The sequence below is a fragment of the Sylvia atricapilla genome, chromosome 6, assembly GCF_009819655.1.
Source record: "Sylvia atricapilla isolate bSylAtr1 chromosome 6, bSylAtr1.pri, whole genome shotgun sequence".
Taxonomy (NCBI): Eukaryota; Metazoa; Chordata; class Aves; order Passeriformes; family Sylviidae; genus Sylvia; species Sylvia atricapilla.
In genome coordinates this window covers 19,136,969-19,158,213 of record NC_089145.1, presented here as the reverse complement: position 1 = coordinate 19,158,213, position 21,245 = coordinate 19,136,969, and the positions used below count along the sequence as shown (strand labels likewise).

General features: G+C 41.6%; 1 protein-coding gene across 3 annotated transcripts in view; it reads left to right on the top strand.

Moving 5' to 3' along the window:
- PAMR1 (peptidase domain containing associated with muscle regeneration 1) overlaps positions 1–21,245 on the top strand; it is a 55,928-nt gene that overhangs the window by 22,233 nt on the left and 12,450 nt on the right. For all 3 annotated transcript variants that reach the window (XM_066321036.1, XM_066321035.1, XM_066321037.1), the window contains exon 6: positions 4,199–4,306. In XM_066321036.1, coding sequence (XP_066177133.1) covers positions 4,199–4,306 — 108 coding nt within the window. The remainder of the gene's footprint in view (positions 1–4,198; positions 4,307–21,245) is intronic.

Genomic DNA, 21,245 nt, shown 5'->3' with positions numbered 1-21,245 from the left:
GCTCAGGAAATTTAGTTAGTTTATATCACTGTGATATAAATACACAAACCTAGCTCTTAACAATGATCAGAGGTGTATTAGCAATATGAAATGTTCATACTTCTGGATGTAGCACCTATGCCATTTCTCAGCCTTCCCTGTTCTTCAAATGTCACCTTTAGTACCTATTAGCAGGAGCAGTTAGCTATTGATAGTCTGCCTGGGCTTACAGCAGGAGAGGTGATATAGAACAAATGAGTGTGGCGTGGGTTATGTTGCATAAGGGCTGCCTACACTCAGGGAAGTAACATTTTCCATATGGTGCAAGCTTGAATTGGTTCTGTTTTCTCTGCCCAGCAGGGAACACTTGGTATTTGAATATTGTTGAGCACTTTATTTCCGCCCCATTTTGAGTGGTAATTATTCTGAGGCTGTGAGGCTGCAAGTGTGGTAATCCACACAGAGCACATTGTAAAGGGCTTCTCAGAGTTTGTGAGGAGCTCTGTTTGTGCACTTTATTATGAGGCTGTTCTGGTCTAATGTGTAGTGCAGTGAAAGGCTTTTCAAACACTCCCAGTGTCTTTTTATGTGAAGCACTAACCTGGCCAGCAGGACCATTTAAGGGAAGAATACAGTGTGCATGGGGCAGCATAGAATTGAAAGCAGGGGCAGCACAGGATCGAAAGCTCTGGCAGCACATTGAAAACTCAAGCTATTTGCCTTGAAATTTCCCTCTGTGCACAGCACTGTGGAAGAGCCAAGGTCCCCAAAACAGATTTCACGAGGCTTACTAAAGCAATTCCCTGTGCTGCAGGTGAGAGCAGCAGCAACAGAGGTGCTTACAGGATGTGGACTAGACATGAAGGTGATCTGGTGTCCCTAGCACGTTAGTGGTGTAGCGGAAGGGACTGAAGAAGTATATCAAAAGTGAATTCCTCCTTTTTCTGCCTCCTCTTCCTGTGAGCCCTGTACTAGCTTAGAAGCCATAGTTTGCTGAAGCTGGGGCACTCACTGCACAAAGATCACTGGTTCAAATTCCAAAAAGGTTTTGATTGATACAAATTAAGCTGCAAAGCCTATGTCCTTTAGGAAAGGTCACTATATGTATAGTTATTAAAGGATGAAACCACACAACCTGCTGTGCTGCCTAGTCTGAAGGCAGGTCCCATCCATGCCAAGTGTGAAATGGGAACCAGTAATTGGCATGAGTGACTAGAAGTCACTCAACAGAATTCAGATGAGAAGCATGGGAGGCCAGATGGGGAGCTATCAGAGTCTCTTAAGGATTAGACATATGCTGGATCCAGTTAGATGAAAGCCAGTTACTGACTTTTAATAACGCTTTCCTTTCTATACACCCAAGCTACTGACACAACGTCGTGCCTTTAAAGTTTTGTGGTATTGTCCTTGTTGTTTGACTTAAGCTAGGAAATCAAGACTCCTTAAAACAGAAAAAATATATTTAGTGGTTTTTAGTATCAGACATTTTTAAGAACAGAATTTACCTTTGTTTACTTGACATGCTTTTTTTCCCAGGATCAGGAGACAAAACTGGGACAAAGAAAAGGATAGAAGCTCACTAGCTTCAACCAGTGATTACAAAATATCAGTCTGTAAGGAGTCTTCTACCTCTCCTTCCATTCCTCAGTGCTATTTTACATTAGTTGTGTACAGTACAATTGCCACATATATATTTTCTTTTAACAAATTAATTACTGTCCTTAGTCAGGCCTTAATATTCAATGAGACATGGAAGATATTCATTGCCTGGTCATGTATAAATTGCTTTTACATCACCACATGAAATCTCCAGAGAAATCCATATGTGGCATCTATATATATTTTTACCTCATACCATCTGGATAATAAGAAACTTCTCTGAGAGAAGCTGTTCTGAGGTCAGTCCATATGGTGGCAGTGACAGATCCTGTCACATGAGGGCCTTTCCTGAGGTGAGAGACACCTGAGCAGCTTGTGGGAGGTGCTGAGGAGATCTGCACATTGCCAGAACAAGCACCCCTTTGTACCCCATGCCTTTCAGAGCAGCCCAGGGTGCAGCCAGGGTGGTGGCACTTCATGGCACCTAGGGAGCACGTGGAGAGCAAAGTCCTGCTGCAGCTGCAGAGCTGAGCCCAGGCAGAGTCAGCACCCCCTGGGAGGGAGCACAGCTGTCGTGTCCCCTTGGCAGGAGCTACGTCTTCTGCACGCACCAGAAAGGAGGTGATGACCCAGGCAGGGCTGCCACGTAAATATGGAGCCATCCAGGTCTGGCAGGCAGGGCCAGAGCCTGTTTCTTGATGCAGTCATCACAGTAAGCTCTCTTCCCACACTGCTTTAGCAGAGGGACTGCAAAGCAAGGCCTGGGGCAGCAAAATCCTTCCCACTGTAAGAGAAGATCAGTGTTGTGACCTCCTGAGGAACCTCAGCATACATGAGTCTATGGGACCTGATGACATACATCCCAGAGTCCTGAGGGAATTGGCTGATGTAGTTGCCAAGTGACTTTTCATGATATTTGGAAAGTCATGGCAGTTAGGTGAAGTCCTTGGTGACTAGAAAAGAAATAAAAATGTACTCATTTTAAAAAGGGGATAGAAAGGAGGACCCCAGAAACAATTGACCTGTCGGCCTCACCTCTGTGCCTGGGAAGTCCATGGAACAGATCCTTCTATAAGCTGTGCTAAGGCACATGGAGGACAAGGAGCTGATTCAGGACTGCCAGAACAGTGTCACCAAGGGCAAGTCCTGCCTGACCAATCTAGTGGCTTTCTACAGTGGAGGGACTACACCAGCTCACAAGGGAAGGGCTACAGATGTCCGTGGATTTTCATAAGGCCTTTGGGCATGGCCACAACGTCCTTCTGGCTGAACTGAGAGAGATGGGTTTGATGGGTGAACTGTTTGATGGATTAGCAGTTGATTGGTTGGTCAGATCTAGAGGGTGGTGGCCAACAGCTCAATGCTCCAGTGGACATCAGTGAGAAGTGGTGTCCCTCAGGGAGCCATATTGGGGTTTGGATTTTGTATGGTAACACACTAATGTCTTAGTGATTGCTAAGTAAGGCTTACTCTAAATCAAGGACTTTTCAGTTTCTCCTGCTTTGCCAGTTGCACAGGAAGCACAAGGAGGAGTTGCACAAGAAGCACAAGGAGGAGTTGCACAAGAAGCTGGGAGGGAGCATGGCAAGAACAGCTGACCAAAATTTGCCAAAGGAATAGTCCATACCACAGAATATCATGCTCAGCATATAAACTGGGGGGAAGTTGGTTGGGAGCACGTTTTGCTGCTTGGGCAGGGACTGGGCTTCAGTCAGTGGTGTGGTGAACAACTGTGTTTGTGAATAGACAGGTTTTTTTCTTTACAGCATTACTTCTCACTCTCTCTCCCTCTCCCTCTCTCTCGACCTTTCAATGTAATTATTATTCCTATTATTATTATTATAATCATATTTTATTTTAATTATCAAACTGTTCATATCTCAACTGACACTTACTTTTTCTTTCTCAATTCTTCTCCCCACCAGAGCTGGTGGGGTGGGTGAGTGGCAGCATGGTACTTAGCTGCCAGCTAGGGTTAAGCCATGATAGTTCTGTTCACTCATCTCCTCTTAGAACAGGCACCAAAAATTGTGTGTGTGTGTGTTATTACACAATGGAACTTGCTGGTATTTAATGCACAGTTAAATATTCTGATATTAAGTTGTGCTGGTATATACAGTTTGATGTATATCACTATTAGATTGTTTTATGGAGGAGTTTCCCAGGACAAAGCAACTCCCAAAATCTAAACCAACAAGATCTGAGACACAAAAAACCCGCAAAGACCATGGATCCCAGAACATATCCCTAAACTCTAGGCTAAATGGCAGGAAAAATGTAGGTTGCTGTTAAACTTCTTTAATTTAGTCCAAGCTCTAAACATTAATTGAACTTGATGTAAGTTATTTTTATTCCATGAATCTTTCTCACCACTTGACTGTAGTTAAAGGAAAATGGTAAAAGTAATGTATGCTGGGAAAACAACTGCTTATCCCTATTAGATCCCTCCTTTAGTAAGTTAGAGCAGAAGACTTTTTGACATGCATCAGGCCCTTTAGTGTGTCTTTCTAACTTCTAACCAAAATACATCGTTTACCCCAAGACACAACCACCATGAGGAAAAACAGATAGGTTCCCCATCCTATGAGAGACCATGAACACTCTTGCTTTTTTTTTGCAGCTTGCTCTTCATCTCCATGTCTTCATGATGGGACATGCATTCTAGACAAAAGCAGCACTTACAAATGTGCCTGTCTGGCCGGCTATACAGGGAGTCGCTGTGAAAACTGTGAGTACAGGCACTGTGTGTGTGACCAGCCTCCAGGGTTGTCACTGATGCATTAATTGTAAGGAGTGTCATTGGTGTGTAGGTTTGGTCAGTCACAGAGCCAGAGAATGCACAGAGTTTCTTGTGGCATTTTCAAAGACATGTTTCTTGCAGTTCATGAAGATTTCCACTCAGTCATTCTGGAGCTTTATGTCAATGTGTAAAAAGGTAAAATAGACTTGGAGCTGGAAAACTGCACACAAGAAATCTTTGTAAAGGATTAGCCTTATCAGACAGAGGTATCTCTGCCTGCTGCTTTCTACTCTGTGCATCAGCTGTTCTCTACTGAAAACACATACCCCAGCTGAGCCCTGTGCTTAATGCTCTAGACTGAGTTAGTCATAGGAAATTCATCTTTCCTCACAGTCACCTGGGAAGTAGAATTCTGGCACCATGAATGAGCGAGACTTGAGATCAAAACAAAATAAAAAGGGTAGATTCTGTTCGTATCTGTGTTGGTACTCCTCGCTGTACCTGTAGTCATACACCTGGTTTTGTCCTGACAAGTGAATTGTAAAATAACTGGATTCAAATCAATTGTCTGTTCCAGTGATTTACTTCTTCATGCATGAGAAAATATTCCCCTAACAGGACTCAAAAGAGCATGAGGGAGTAAGAATTTTTCAATATATGGCATGATAGAAGCTGTGTCATCTATACTAACTGAAAAGAGCATTCTGCAATACTTGAAGTTACTAAGCTAGAGCTGATCCTGGAGGATATCAGTGATAATGGTGAAATCCATTTGGGATCATATTTGGCCCAAAACAGAAAGCAAGGCTTACTGTATCCTGCTGTGGCATTCCTCTGGCCATAAGGCATGCAATGCCTTGCCTGCTAGCAGAGTTTTCAGTTCTATGTTAGAAGAGCCAATATACACAAACCTCACTTCAAAATCTTTCCCCTATGTATGCCATTGTTAGAAGCGGATTTATTTCTTGGAATTTCTTTTATTTCACCTGAGGACTTAAATCATAGTGACATAATACCTCCTTTGATGAATCTTTTTGAGATAAAAGACCTTTCGATTTCTACAGATCTAGAGGTAGCTCAGACGTGAGGAGAGACCATTTTGTATTTTCTGCAAACCTAAAAAAATTTGTTTCTGAACAGATTGCACAGATTCCTGGTATGTTTTCTGTAGGAAAGTGGTTGCTAAAAATTGGAAGTTCTTGACCTCAGGACTAAGAATGTCTGGGGCTCTTCTGCTAACAGCTTTTTTCCAGTGAGTAGTTGTCTAGCAGGTCATTTAGGGACTGGAAACTCCTGAGCTCTTTGCAACTGTTCAGCAAGATTAGTTCTGCTCCTTTAGAACGGAGTGAGGGGGGAAAAAAAAAAAAAAAAAAAAAAAAAAGAAAAGATTCCTGTCTATTTCAGAATCAACCTAAATTTCAAATAATTACATTTCCAGCAAACCTCAGCCCCAGTTTTGGCAGGCTCTACAGTACAGGCAAGGCAAGGAATGAAGCTCATATTCTTTTACTGACTTTCTTTTGTAATTCCAGTGTAGAAACTTCACCCGTGCAACCCACACAGCAAACAACAGGGGAGATAGTTGAAAAACAATAGGATGAGATTTCTGTCCCAGTAAGCAATGAAAGGTACAGGTACTAACAGGATGAAAGAAAGGAGACACTTAAACATATATACAGCAAGATTTTTAACTTGATGGGAATCTTGTAGTTTGATTTGTGAAAGAGCAATTTCGGTGGATAAAATTCTGTTACTTTATGATGTTTGTGGTGTGTTTGCCTTTTGCTCATGCCAGGCATAATATTGTTTTTCAGCACCTATATTGCTGTCTTCTATGTGAATAGCAAACCTCACAGCTGGAAAACATAATGGCAAATCATTTTTCTCTCTAGCTTCAAGTAATTTTTTTCCTTATGATACTTCCTTCAGTTTTGCCAAAATGTATCCTGGGTATTTTCCAGTGTATGGGGAGAAAAGTCAGAAAATTAAGATTTTATTTGTTTTTTAAGAACAAAAAGAAGAACTGGAAAAAATATCTATGGCTATAATTCTTTAAAAGCTAGTTGTAGTTTCCTGAACAGCCTTTTAGTTTAAATGTTAAAGAGAGATTGTGTCTTCTTCAGAATCTTTGTTTCTGTTAGGTCTTTCAGCAAAAGTGCTGGCTTGTGAGGTGGAGCCAAGGGAAATAAATTCATTTCTGTAGAAAACTATAATAAAATAGTCACTTTTGGAATATTGAATATGACTTTGGACACTGTAAGACTGACTTTTTTTCAGTCTGGTTTTCTTGGAGTAAGTCAGGTGCAATCCCATTAAAGTTAATGGATGAAAAATGGGTATAAGAGAGAAGAAAATTAGAGCCCCTTAATGTTAAGTGTATGTAGAAGCTCTGAAGTGGTGCAACAGAAGGTACCCAGAGAGATATGAGGGTTTTAAAGAAATCCAAGCGACATAGTTCAGATGAAGAGAGACTGTAGGATTATCTCATTGAGGAACAAGTTAAGGCCAAATTAAACAATTTAGCAATGGGTATTTCATGACAGAATCAGAATTTTTTTAGTCCCTTACCATCCCAATGCAGCTCTATCTTTTTGCCTGTTACCAAGCTTAATTTTAAAGATGTGGCAATCACTACTGGAATTATGGAAATCACCTTAATGGGATAAACCACAGGGAACCTATTGTTTCCTCTGTTAAAATAAATTCCATCTATTTAGCAGGATGATCAACATTGGTCAAGCTGCTTTCCTGGGGTAGTATTTAACCCTAATTGCTCTGTCACTTACAATTTGCAATATTAATAAAATAATCAAAGGTACAAGTTACTTACAACTAGCAATCTCTTTTATCTTCTACTATAACAGCCAAGAAATTAACATTTTGTTTACAATTTGAAGGGCTAATATAGTGATTTAAAGGCTTCAATGGCATGGAGTGAAACGTAAGCATTTATCTTTCTGACAGCTGCTAATATATTTTAGTCAGTCCTGTTTCAGGGCAAGAAATATTTTATGTAAATATGTTTGATTTCACTCCAAAGACTGTTAAAAAAAAAGTATATAAAATTGTAAAACAAATGCTAACCTTTTATCTTCTAACCCAAAACACAATAAAGACAAATCCCAAGGACAGCAAAAAATACCTTCTTACAAATAAATATGCTTTGCTGTCATGATACAGTAGGCAGAGAAAACTAACTCCTGTTTTAAATACTTGGCCTTCTTTCTGATCTTAAAGAGAATTTGCAGCATACCTGCATACCCCTCCCAGTGACCCCTTAGCCATGCTGACATGATTGAGAGCGAACTCAGGCTTTCTTCTTTGACCTTTGTATATTCTAATGCTGTCAGAGGCATTAGGAACCCACAAAATCAGATAATCTTGTTCTCCTAGCATACAAATACACTGAAACAAACCAGCAACTCCATCAAGAGACACGGGGGAAAACTAACAAGCTGACTAGTGCACAGCCTGTCTGCTAAAAACCATCCACTCCAATGTCAGACTGTCCATGACTCCGCGCAGTGTGACAACTGCTTGTTCAACTCAAACTAAGAATGGTCTTTTCCAAAGTCTCCCAGCTGAGTTTGCCTGCTGAGGATGCAGCTGCAGAGACAGTATTGCTGGTACCCCATAGCAAATGCTCTTGCCCTCTGCTTGTCCTCCTGCTAAGGACGGGCTGTTCTGACTCAAGAGTCCTCCCAGGGCTTGCTGGCCCCAAAGCAAGGGACCTTGACCTCATCCTGCCCAGAAATTTCCTGTTACCTTTATTTCAAACAAAGCCAGGCGAACTGGAGTTCCTACACAAATAAGAAGAGCTTCTCTGAATGGGGGGAATTCAGGGCTGAGATCTGATTTCCATTTTTATTCTGTTTCTCGCTCCTGTCTGCCAAGTAGGAGAGGTTTGTTCTGCATCCTAATGAACAGTCTAATCCAGCTGACAAAACTGTATAAACTAACTCCTTGCTGCAGCCTTTGATGTTGCTAGGGCTGGTCTTACTGTGTGCCAACAGGCCTCTGAATATAGCTTTCAGGCCTTTCCCCACTGCTGATATGATCCACTTCCATCCTTTTGGCCCCATACATCTGTGACTTGGGCTCGTTCTTAGGGATGCACTCATCCTATCAGAGTGACTGACATCTAAGATAGGGAGGAAGCATTAACATCCCACCAACCACACCCCACCCCCTGTTCTGCTGTGGGAAAAGAGAGCCCAGCTGTCAGTGCTTGGCATAAGCTAGACAGAGTTTGAAACCCAGCAGAGCTTAGGATGAGGCACTGGGGAGAGGTTCTGGGCATTGAACCTAGTTTTCTTACCTAAACTTGGATATGTAATTCAGAGTTTTCTAACAGAATGCTTGGAGGGTTTTTTTTTTAATTTTGTCAGAAAGATTCTCAGTAATAGATTTCAAGGAGTGCCATAATCACTGTGCAAGTGTATAATTATACATTATATCAGTGTATAATCACTATGCCATTTGCAGCTCATGTGTTACACCTTACCTACACTGCATTATTACAATGGAGAACTTCAGGTATAATTAAATAAATGCCCCTGAGTCCTTTCTTGCAACATTGTCCTGGAAATCAGTCCTATGCTAGCTAGAGAAGATGTTCCAAATAGAAATATTAGAAATATGACTTCTCATTTCCCTGCTCCTGGGAAATGAATGGCTTTTTGGTTGTTTGTTGGGCTTTGCTTGAATTTTCTAGTGGAAAAGGGCTTGTTACAGATTTTTTTAAAGGGACAGAGTTCTTCCTTACTTGTGTCAAGGTCACTTTTTTTGAGTGGCTATGTAAAAGAGAGAAGATTAATGCTACTCCTTCTCCATCACATTTCCACTGTCCTTGCTATTAGCAAATGTATATAGGATGGGAAATAAAAACCCTGCTCCTGCTGTTGAAGGACATATATACCTGGAGCAGCTAAGGAGCAAGGCTAGTGGCCTTTTTTCACTGTCACAGTCCAAGGGCTCACCTGCCTTGAGACCCACACAGAAACGTTTCACTCAGTGAGGCAGTTCTTGGATTTTGAAGATCCAGTAGGGGCTACAGGCTGAAGCTTAACACAGTACAACCCTTCAGTCTGTCATGCAACATCTCTGTAGTGTGACCACAGAATGGTCTCAGAGGTGGCTGTTTTCCAGAACCTTCCTGGAAGTGCCTCTGAGAGGCAACATAATATGAAGAGTTTTTTAATTAGTCACTTCAGAGCTCAGTTCTGATGGCATAATGCCCTCTCTTGTTTTACTGAGCTGATCAGAAGAACACTGTGATGCTGCATAGATGTTTGCTAGGATGTTGTCTGTGCTTCCCCATCCTGCCTCACAACATACTCACTGCCCTGCAGTACACTCCTTTCCAGGAGAATCATGTGTTTTCAAGGCAATCTGTATTGGTTAGTGCCTAGTGCAGGAATTTGAAGGGCTTGGGTTGAGATGGAGGTAGAGATTTCTGCTCCAAATTTTCACCTCGGTTTATTTCCTGGAGATTTTTCCTTTGGTTAGAAGGATATTGGAACTGCTCACAGAGAAACTGCCAAACCACCAAACACTATGTGTGGTGCTTTAAGATAACCTAATATCAGTTCTGGGTTGTCTTAATTCACTGAGCAATAAACTAAAGCTGGGCAGCTCGTATTACACAAATGGCCAAGATGCCTCATAGGAGGACAAAAACTCCTAAAAGAAAAATTATGTTGATGGCTGAGGATGGATATTGCTACAAACATCTGAAGCAGCCACTAAACCACAGCTGCTTGTAAATCAACCTGCAACAAAATGGTCCCTAGGACTGGCCTTTTTCCCTTGGTTCCATCAGTAAGACTGTTGGAGTGGGTAAGTCATGCACTCCCCAGACGGAAGGTGCTTATACCATTTAACAGTGTTTGATCTCATAATACTTTTATAGTGTCTTGAAACTCCAGCGAATAAGTGTCACTGAGCAAGGCTGAAAGAGACAGAACATCTGCTTTACTGACAACTCCTCTTGTTGCTTTGTTATCTCCTCAGTGTCAATTAACTAGACAACTCTTTTAGTTTTTCAGAAAGTGAAATGTATCTGGTAAAACCCCATGATATTCTTCCCAGAGCATAGCCCCAGGCAGAGCCAACATCTAAATAAACAAGAAATTGTCTCTTTGTAAATATAATCTATACAAGGATAGGCCTGCCACAGGAAAATAAATGTATTTCTAAACTACATTAAATATATTCATAGGCAATCTCTGCCTGCCCACCCCAAAACAATACTCAACTTTTTCCTCAGCCTGTTAATACATCTTAGAGATAAAACCATCCATAGGATAGTATGACTTGCCATGTGGAAGGATGACTCAGTGTCAGGAGGACAGGTCAGCTACGGCTCAGGTATTTTTGCCACACTGGATGGGACAAAGATACTTTTGCCTGTCATTTCACCACTGAATCATTTAGGAGGCTGAGTTTTTCTGAAAAACCTCCTCTAATGCGTGGCATAAACCAGCTCTTTAGCACAGAATGACTCCCTGCAGCCCAAAAGCAGTCTGCATCATTGGCACACTTCAATCTCCCCCCCACCTTTTGCAAAGGTCATGGAGTAGGGGGGCTGGAATACAGTTGGTAAGTTGCTGATGGAGATGCTTTCTGCCTCTGAACTGAGTGTGAGGAGATGTAACTTTTGGGTTATTTGGAGCTAGAAGAACTGAGAGAAGGGCCCAGAGTAGATTATAGATTTGGGATTTCTGCCTGTATCAACCACTTATCATTGTTGGCCAGCTACCCTCCCTCACCTACTTCAACACGCTCCTAACCCTCTTCCCCATTACTGGTGCCCTAGAAAAACCAAATACTCTAAAAATACTCTAATAGTTTAGAAAAAAATATTGGTCTTCTGAACCAATGAGTAAAGGCTACACCTCTTAGAATTCCACAAATTACTTCAGAAAAAAAGGATTTAAACCTTTCTCTCCAACTCGCAAAGCTGGTATTTTACATTAAAGTATTCTCTGATTTCTATCCTTAAACTGCTTGAATCACCCTGTCATATAACCCTCCTACAAGTTCCAAAACAACAAATAAAGTTAGTAATAGCCCCCACCAAAACCATCCCCACCCCGCAAGAATAAAACATAGCTACACCACTAAAATCTGACTGAACAGAAAACATATTCCACTATCAACAGCAGCCACCCCAAACCATCAGCATTCAGTAAACTCCCCTAATAACTACCTCCAAGAACTAAAACAAGTCCCACACCATAACAACCAATCCTCTCAAGCCTCTGAAAAGGATCTGCCACTAAAACAAAGAATAAACATAATTCACTGACATTCCACCCAAATAAATCATAAACAGCACTAAAGATATAAAGGAGATCTCCAAACTCAAAAACCACCCACACCCTGCAGTAGATGCCGACACCAAACCTACCTCTCCAGAATACAGTGATGGATTAGATGCAACTGCTAACCCTCCCAAAACAAAGCACAACGCTAAGAAAAGTACAAAATAGGTCATAATTGTTCCTGCCTGGCCTCTCTCCAGTGTCTATGGCCTGAAAACACATCGTCATAAGCTTCAATTGCAGAAACTCTCCCAAAATACAACTTTTCTTTTTCCTTCTTCCCCGTCCTACCCTTCTGTTCAGTCCTCTCTGAAGACTACTGATACACTGTTTGTACTCCTGGGGTGCAAGCATACAGTCTGCAGCTCTTGCAGTGCTTTGGGGTAACCTTAAAACTACTTTGAAAGTTTGCTGAAATCATCAGCATTCTTCATTGCTTACAGCTTTGTTCTTTCCCTTCCCCTTCCCCCCAGGTTCATTAAAAGACTGTGTTCCTCCTTGAGGATTTCACGCTCAAATATCTGTGAGGCAGCCACCTTACACACTTCCCTTCACGGGAATCACTTAATTGTCTTCCACACTGTTTGCTGGTGATGCAAAACACTGCCAAGGCAGAATGGCCCCAGGAGGCAGGGATGATGACAAAATTGACCAGGCAGAATCCCACTTGTTCTTTCTTATGACTCTCACTTTCCACATTGGTTCCTTCAAGAGCTCAGAAACTGCATTTCACAGCCAATCAAATTGCCCTGCTACTTCCTTAGTACTCTTCTGCCTTCCAGTTCCCTTCATTTTCTTTTCCCTCTACTCTCATCTCAACACTTGGTAATTTCCATCTCTTTTTCTAAAATGGGCAATGCCAGGTCTTCCTTCCTGTATGAAATTCAACTCAGATCCCTGCAAAAGGCTGAATGAAAATTTCTGTCAGGAAATGCCAGGATGAATGTATATCATTAAATATTGTTCCCTTGCTTCAATTAATGCGCATGCAGAAACATTTTTTCACAGCAATATGCATTTGTTTGGAGTGTCTTTTTCATCCAGTATTGCCCAGGCTTGTCCCTGTTTATTTGGAAAGATAACATCTCCATAATGAAACACCTCAGGATTATTTACTCTCTCATTTGTAATTTGATAGGATAATGAGCATATCCGCTTCTTTCTTGCCCTATAATCTTCCCCCTGAGCAGACAGTGCTCTCCTCTGCAGGATGATGCTGTGATTTTTTTCCAAGGGACACGTTAGGGAACTTATGATAAATATTAGTTCTTGTTACTGATAGAGAAAATGAATGTTGAGGATTGTTAGGATTTCATTCACTCCAGTATCCCATGCACAAACAGGTCCAGTTGTATAATTAAATAGGCCATCCAAGTACCGGAAAGGTTGTATCCAGAGACACAGCTTTCTAAGGGCTAAGAACAATGCTGATAAAGATCAAGTGGCTAATTGTAAGCAACAGCCTCCAAATTGCCTCCGGATGAATAAATCACAGTGAGTGATCCAAGCATATTTTCTCATGGATACGGGTCTCATTCACAGAGGCAGGGAGCTAGAAAACATCAGAGGCAACTTCCAGTTGGCTGGAAGGGAATGAAAAGGTTTGGATTTCAGTAGGGATTACGTCATAATTTTGTGTAATTATTCCTAGCTGGTGGAACTACTGCAAAAAGAGGCCCAGAGAGCAGGACTGGAAACCTACTCTCTGGTTCTTGGAGCTGGTTGATCAGCTGCTCTTGTTATGATTTCCTTTGATATCTCCAAGATTACTGTGAGGATTGGCAAAATGCAACAATGAGAGGTGATTTGAACTTTCAGGACTCTTTTATGGGGGATAAATTAAGGTCAAACACCTTTGTAATAAATAGCCTGTCCCAGCACTTCTGCATGAGCTGTGGCTGGAGCAGGGGATGGAGTTGGGAGGATGTGTCCTGGGACATCACAAAAGGCATGAAGGAGGTTAGAGTGTTTCCTCTCTTTTGAAACACAAGTGACTGAGAGCAGAAATAGTTTATCAAAAATCATCCCTTGTCAGCAACCTAAATGGAAGCTACTGTTATGCATGGGCACACTTTTGGGGAATAATTGTTACTCCTTCATGATTTGTATTTGATACTGAAGGCCAAGTTCCTGAGGGATATTGGCTCTTTCAGCTATTGCAATTAGCATGACATGAGCACTTTTGTGGAGCTTAGCCTTGGCTAAGTGCTTGTGATAACATAGAGGCTTGGGGTACCTCTGAGACCACTGCCTAGAGCCTCATCCACTCATTGCTGAGTCTGTGGTGACAGGCACGACCAAGTGGAGCAGAGCTCCTTTGATATATGGCTATAGCTGTTCAGAAAACACTACCATCACTGTGAACACCTTTTTATCACATTAGTTTTCATGCCCTTTTCTGTACAGGATCTACTGTGTGTTTCCAAGCATTTGCTCTCTGCTATGAGAGTCCTGCTTTAAAAAATAATATTTCAATCCAAACCTTAGCACTCTTGGCTTTCCTTGTTCACCCACTTCTAATTTCTGGTTCTAAAAGTTGCAGCCACATTCTTTTTTCACCTAAAGTGCAGAGCCTGTCAGCTCCAAAAAGTAAAAGTTTTGAGTGGAATCAAAGAAGATAAGCGAGCATCTAGTCATCACCAGCCCCCTCAGACACAGCCTGTGTAAACACACACCACCCCCAGAAAGCATTTTCTTCAGAGTCCTGACCAAGACCACCTGTCCTCCGAAGCTGTTCAGCTCCCAGCAGTCTGTTCCTGCTGTGGGGAAGAATGAAGATCACATTGCAAAGCTAATGCCATCGAGCTTCTCTGGCTCCCATTCACATCCAGCTCTTGCCAGAATCTGGAGCAGAACAGCTGGGCTCCTTCATGTGGCTTCTTAGTCATCAGTGCTCTCCAGTGTAGGAGAGGTGGGACATTCAGGGAGGTGGTGAAAGAATGTTAGTTTCCTTATGCTGGATCCTGCACTACTTGCTCCATTTATTCAGGAGATGTTGAGCTGAGAGTTGTTCTTTAGAACACCATCAGAAGATGCCCAGCTCTTTCCTGAGTGTAAGTACCATCACTGTGAGTTGAGCTCCGTTTGCAGAAACAAAGCCTGTGCTGAAACAATTGTAGGCTCAGAGAGAGTGTGAGCAGTGTCACAGAGAAGACATTCCCACCACAGTTCACATAGTTTGCTCTATGAGGCACTGCAGGACCTCACCAATCCTTTTTTGCTATCACCAGACACATGGTATGCCCCTGATCCCAGCATGCAGAGAACCATGAAACAGACAGGAGGCAGACATGAACAGTGGGACTCCTAAAGGATCATTCTGGAGCCAGGGTTCCTGCCTCATAATGTGTGTGACCTAATACAAGAAGGTATCTCATGAGCAGACAAGAGTGCAGAGCCACGCTGCCTCAGGATGGCAGGATGGCCTGACACCTCCCAATGCAGATTATTTTATCAAATCCACTGCCTAACTCATATGCTGGTTTGAAAGCCCTGTGCACTGCTTATGAGCAGCAGTAGAAAAGCAGATCTGAACACTGGGAGCCATGGCCTCCAGGAATCCCTCACCTCATTCCCTCTTGGAGGATACAGCCATTCTAAAAATGTTTTGACAGCCAATGTCCTTATGCTTTTGGCTAAAGTTAGTCTCTGTGGGCTTATGTGCTAGGCATTAACCATCTCTGGCTGCTATGGCAAGCTGCAAAAGGAGGATGTCTCTGGAGAACCATATGAGTCCTCCCCCATGACAGTTCTTCTCTGCTGCAAACCTTGTGAGAACCTGGGGCATCCTCACCTTGTGGATGCATGCTGGGGAGAGAAGGGATAAGCATAGGAATAAATGGTATCAGAGATTTACATGGACTGACAGAGCTCGTGGGCCAAGATTAGGAAATAAACTCTGTTATGAGTGACGACTACGGAGCCTGTAAGTCTGAATTCAGAAGAGCTCTTTACACCTGGGGCTTTGCAAAGGGTATCACAATACCCAGCACTAGGTGCTGAGCTGCTCGTGGCTGGGTCCTTTCTTAACTCACGTGCTTTGTGTACAGACACTCTGAACTATCTGCTCCCATATGGCTCCATCACCTTTGGACAAAACCCTGCTGCTGAGAATAGTATGTAGATTACTAAATGGTGATAATTACTGCTGATTTCTGCACAAAGGCAGGTCAGTTTAAGTGTAAACATAGTAAGAATGTCAAGAGATAACAGGACTGTTCCTAGCTCTGCCAGTCACTCACTGCTTGCCTTCAGGTTAATCACTTGATAACTCCATGCTTTTGCTTCCCCAGCAGCAAAATGCAGATATGCTAATGTTATAAAAATTTTTTGGAAAAACATATTACTGTTATGTGATGATACTCAGATAATCAGGCTTGCCCTCTAAACAAAACTTAAGCCAAGGAAAAGAATTTGATCAAGTCAGATTTAGAGTCAAAACAGCAAACATGGCAGGATTTACCACTATTGATTTTAGCAGGCTCTGCTGTAGGCAGCCTTTGCAAATATCAGTGAGCTGTATGAAGTGCATGTAGGTGGAGCTGGCTGGGGGTTTTCTGTTAGAATGGTTCATACCAGTAAATTTGTGTTTTCTGCTGGATTTTTCCTTCAATTTTTGTTTTCTTAACCACAGAGAGAAAAAACCGTCACTTCCACATACTCTGCATGTTGTGTTCCCTCCAGCAACAGGATTCTGGAGCCACCATTTCTCAGGCATCTAGGTCCTCTAGCTCTAGAGGACTATGAAACCATAAAATCCAAAGCTCAGATCCAAAATCCTGATGCTCAGGATCCCTGTGCAGGCGTTTTTCTGGCTCAATTCTTTCTGCTATGACTTGTAGCAGCATGCAGGGTAATGGCAGCACTCGCTGGGGAACAGAATGTAATTTAGGCTTCCTCCTGACAAAATGTCCTCTTTTTGAGGATATTCATTTAAATTTCTTCATTTTCAGTCTATCAGGCTTTCTCTGACAGTCATTAGACTGTCATTAGGTTTGCATTAGACTGGGTAGCATGGAGGCCCCAGGGGTTCCAACATAAGTCTGTAACTCTTTCATTCTACAGAAAGATGCTAGGATTTGTAACAGAAGAAGCTGCTTTTATTCCTCTGCTGGTCACCAAGTGCAGTTTCTGTGACCATTTTCAGTGTTTGGCCTCCACTGAGCACACCAGCGCAGCTTATGCAAAAGCAACATTACAAGCACCTAGAAAGAGTTCTGTGGCCCCCAACACAAGAAGGATGTAGACCTGTTGGAACAAGTCCAGAGGAGGGCCAGGAAGATGATCAGAGAGCTGGAGAGCCTCTCTTCTGAGAACAGGCTGAGAGAGCTGGGGTTGTTCAGCCTGGAGAAGAGAAGGCTCTGGGAAGATCTTATAGCAGCTTTCCAGTACCTGCAAGGGGTACGAGAGATCTAGAGAGATACTTTTCACAAGGGCAGATAATGATAGGACAAAGAGAATGGCTTTAAGCAGAAGGAAGGTAGATTTAGGTTACATATGAAGAAGGAATTCTTTTCTGTGAGGGTAGTGAGGCACTGGCACAGATTGACCAGAGAAGCTGTGGATGCCCCATCCTTGGAAGTGTTCAAGGGCAGGCTGGACAGGGCTCTGAGCAACCTGGTCTAGTTCAAGGTTCCCTGCCCATGGCAGGGAGGTTGGAACTAAATCTTTAAGATCTCTTCCAACCCAAACCATTCAATGATGCTATAAAAAAATGTTCAGAGCTATACTACATAGGCAAAATGTGCTATGTACATTAGTACGGGTCAGCCTGAAAGCCAAACTCTGACTTGGGGATATGCAAGTAGCAATATTAAAAATTTTGTAAGCAAATTAAGAACAAAATTCCATGTAAGCTCTTGCACCTAATTTCAGGGAGGGGCAAAAAGGGAAATATAAACCTTTTATTAGTACCAGCAATGAGAAATGAGATTTATTTCAGGCATGCAATTTATTATTGAAAGGTTGTGCAGAATATAGAGATAATAAATTATATGTATGAGGGGGTATATATTATTTAACAAAGTGGGTGAGAGGAAGGCAGCAGAAAAAAATAGTATTCATTTAATGAAGAGACTCTGGGACAAAAGCAAATGATAATTCCATCAGGCAGGATTTCAAGGATATTGGAGAGAGAAAAGTGTAGCTCAAAAGACCATGTAATTTATCTCACTGGTGATAAATGAGCCCAAAGACTATTTCTAAATGGCAGATAATTCTGATCTGAGGAATGTCTCTTACATATAATTTAAAAGGGAAAAGAATTTGTACTGTTATTATTAATAATAGAATATTTTACTTAAAAATTCAGGGACTTACTGTTTCTCTAGTCAAGTTTTTCTCAGATTGAGGAAAGTTATCCATGAAATGTGAAGACATTTTAATATTTCATTTGGGACAGAAATTGTTTTCTTTTTCCCAAGACACCAAAGTAAGAGGCAAGAAGTATATAAGTTTTATTGGGAATGGGTGAGTTTGTGATATAAACACTTGAGGCAGCTCTGTTTTTTACTATCTGACAGCTGGGCTGTCACACTTGAGCATTTCTGCCAGAGGAGCCTGTAACCACCCTCTCATATACCTTCCTACTTTGCTCTCTCATGAACTGTACAGAGCTGTATCAAGCCAAAATTCACCTCAAACCCTAAAGTAGCAAGGGTTACCTACATTCCTGTATAGATTAATAGTGGAACTTCCCAGGAATGACACTGTGTAGCAAAATAAGGAAAAAAATAAAACAAACAAAAATATCTCTGCTCATGATGTGTTTGCAGTGTTGCCCAGTTCCCTACAATATCTGTTCTATTTTTTTTTAGCTGGAGTTTGTTTTCAAATGATGAGAGTCATATAATTTGTACTTACATCCTACTATGTCTTTCCAACATTTGTCAAAAAGACTTTTATTAATTTTTTTTGAGTAACAATTATCTTGTTCCTAATTGTATCCTACTTGAATATACTTCCTTGTCCTCCTTTAAACATTTTAATGTATCCTTTCTCTTTTTACCTTTTCAATCGTTATAGTTTTTAACTTTTGCATGAGCAGGATGGTTATTCTTAGCTCTTAATCACTCTCAGCATTATCTTTTCCTAACATTAGTTTCACCTTTCTAGATATAAATTCACCAGGAATTTTGTAGATATGATGACATTCTGGCAGGAAGAATGGGACCAGTCTGATCCTCATGGAGTCTCTGGGCTGCTCAGATGTTTTTTTTTTACAGAACTTGAGTGAATGTCTTTCATATTTGGCCGTCCATTAGCACCTCATAGTAGAATTCTCTAGACACCTAGGCCATTTTCTGTGTTCCTGGTGGGTTTGGTCCAAGAGGAAGGTGCAGAGGTTTAAGTTGACACATGTCCAACTTGCCCCAAAGGCAGGAAGCCAGAGTTACAGGGCAGTAGGAATTTTGTTTGGTTGGTTTTGTTTGTTTGTTTTCCCACGTGGAGCAGACCAGTCTAACTAGTGGCCTGGGAATGGTTCAAGCTCATGGAGTGCCCCTGGCCAGCCCACCACCTGCTTGCCAAGGAAGTGCTGTCCAAACAGCTCCTAGCCCTGTCTGTGCTGTAGGAGTCAGGGTAGGCCCGGCACAGGTACAGCTGGGGGTGGATGCAAGCTGTGATGGGGATGGCTGGAGGTGAGTGAGAGCTGTGAGCTGTCCTCTCTCCGCTGGATCATGCAAAGAAGGAGACTGATATTCAGAAATACTCAGTAGGTGGCACGATAAGATTCATCCTGCCTAAGCAAGGGAATCTGAAATCCTATCAAATATCTTACAAAGCTTAGAAACTGAAGAGAAGTGGGTCAAATCATGTGGTTGGATTTTATGAATAATGTGTATCCAGAGGGCAGTGCTAGGTATGAATGACATTTACAAAATGTTCTTTTCCTTTCTTTTTGACTTCTGAGAAATGTCTGTTGGAGAGTTGGATTTAGTTGTACCCCAGGAGAGAACAGTGAAAGACTTCAATAAAATATCTCAAACAAAGAAGGCTGTCTGAAAATTCAATGGAATACACTGCCCATTCTGAAAGATATAAGAACCAGTCAAATTCACTCTTGATGGGAAGCTATCCGCAAAAAAATAAGATAGACTTGGATGAAACACATGAGGGCTAGGATACCCTTCATAATAACTCTTCAAAACTCCATTGTCGGAAGTGTTCACAAGTAAAGGGAAAAGGTGCAAAAGAGCTCCCTGAAACACATTAGGTGAAAGGGATAAAAGGCAAGTCAAACTGAGGAAGAAGAAACCTATGGAGCTCAAACCAAAGCAGTAGAAGCAGGTACTGGAGTAACTGTATGAGACTTTCAGACTAGATAATATCGGTGAAAACAGAGAGCTCAGCTGTGGGACTGAAATGCAGGGAACATTTTAAGATTCAAAACCACATTTAATTTGGAGAGAGAAAGAATGAGCTTATGAAATGATCCATAGAAAAAAGTTAATGGAGTGGCTCTGTCTCCAGTGGCAAATTCATCCCTGTGTTACAAGAGAACAAACCAGTAGCTAAAGGCATGGGTAACAAAAGGGACATACCTATTAATAATGCTAAGGTGTTTGCCATCAGAGAAACCCTACAATGGCTCTGTGACACAAGTGGGTATGAGCTAATGCTTGTGACATCCCTGTGATGAAAGGGGTGCTCTCATTTGTCACATACAGCAGATGAAGCAACCTGCCTATGACCATATTTTTTTAGCTGTGATTAGATCTCATGACCTTCTGCCTTCATGTCCTTTGCTCTAGGCCATAGTTCAGTACTAAATGAATCTGTGTATGAAATACTGAATTTACATCATAAATAAAACCAGAGGTGTTCCAGCTGTCTCACAGGGGCACAGAGAATCTAAAGAAAGTCTGGCAACACACAAATCAAAAGGACGAGAAACTAAATCTCGTAAGCACTTAGGGACTGAACAACAACAGATACTTACAGTTAGTAAGCAAGTGTAGCTTGGTGACGTTTTTTTCCAGGATGGACCTAGAACACAAAAGTACCAAAATATTTATTCTGCAGAGTTGAACTGGACCATAAGCAAAACAGAAAATCTGTATTTATGACAAAAAGTAGAACTCTGAGCACGGATGGTCCATCTAGTTTTCTCATTTGACAAGCTGAGTGTGGCTTAATATTGAAAGAGAGTAATATAAATGTAGGGAAATGGATTGCTGCTCAGAGAAAGATATGGAGAGAGTGACTGGGAATACATAGGTCATGAGTGGAAAGATGAGTGTTCTGAGAATTAAAACACCTAGAAGTTCTATGTTCCCATTATTTATGTTTAATTTATCTATGTGCTTATGTATACACATATCCACCTATATATGTATATATATGTATGTGTGTCTGTATTTCACATGAGAAATGTCAAGGGCTAGGAATTAATTTTTAGATTTTTTTATCATTATTCTTTTGCTAATGATGACATTGATGAAGAATACTTGGAGCCAAGAGGAAATGTTGACCTCCCCTAACTGGACATGATTTGATTAGGAGCATTATAGTCCCAGCCCTTCTCTAATGCTTAATTTTAGACAGTTTTTCTTGCCAAGACCTTTTCTCACTAGTGCACAAATGATTCTTCCAACTTGTTTGAT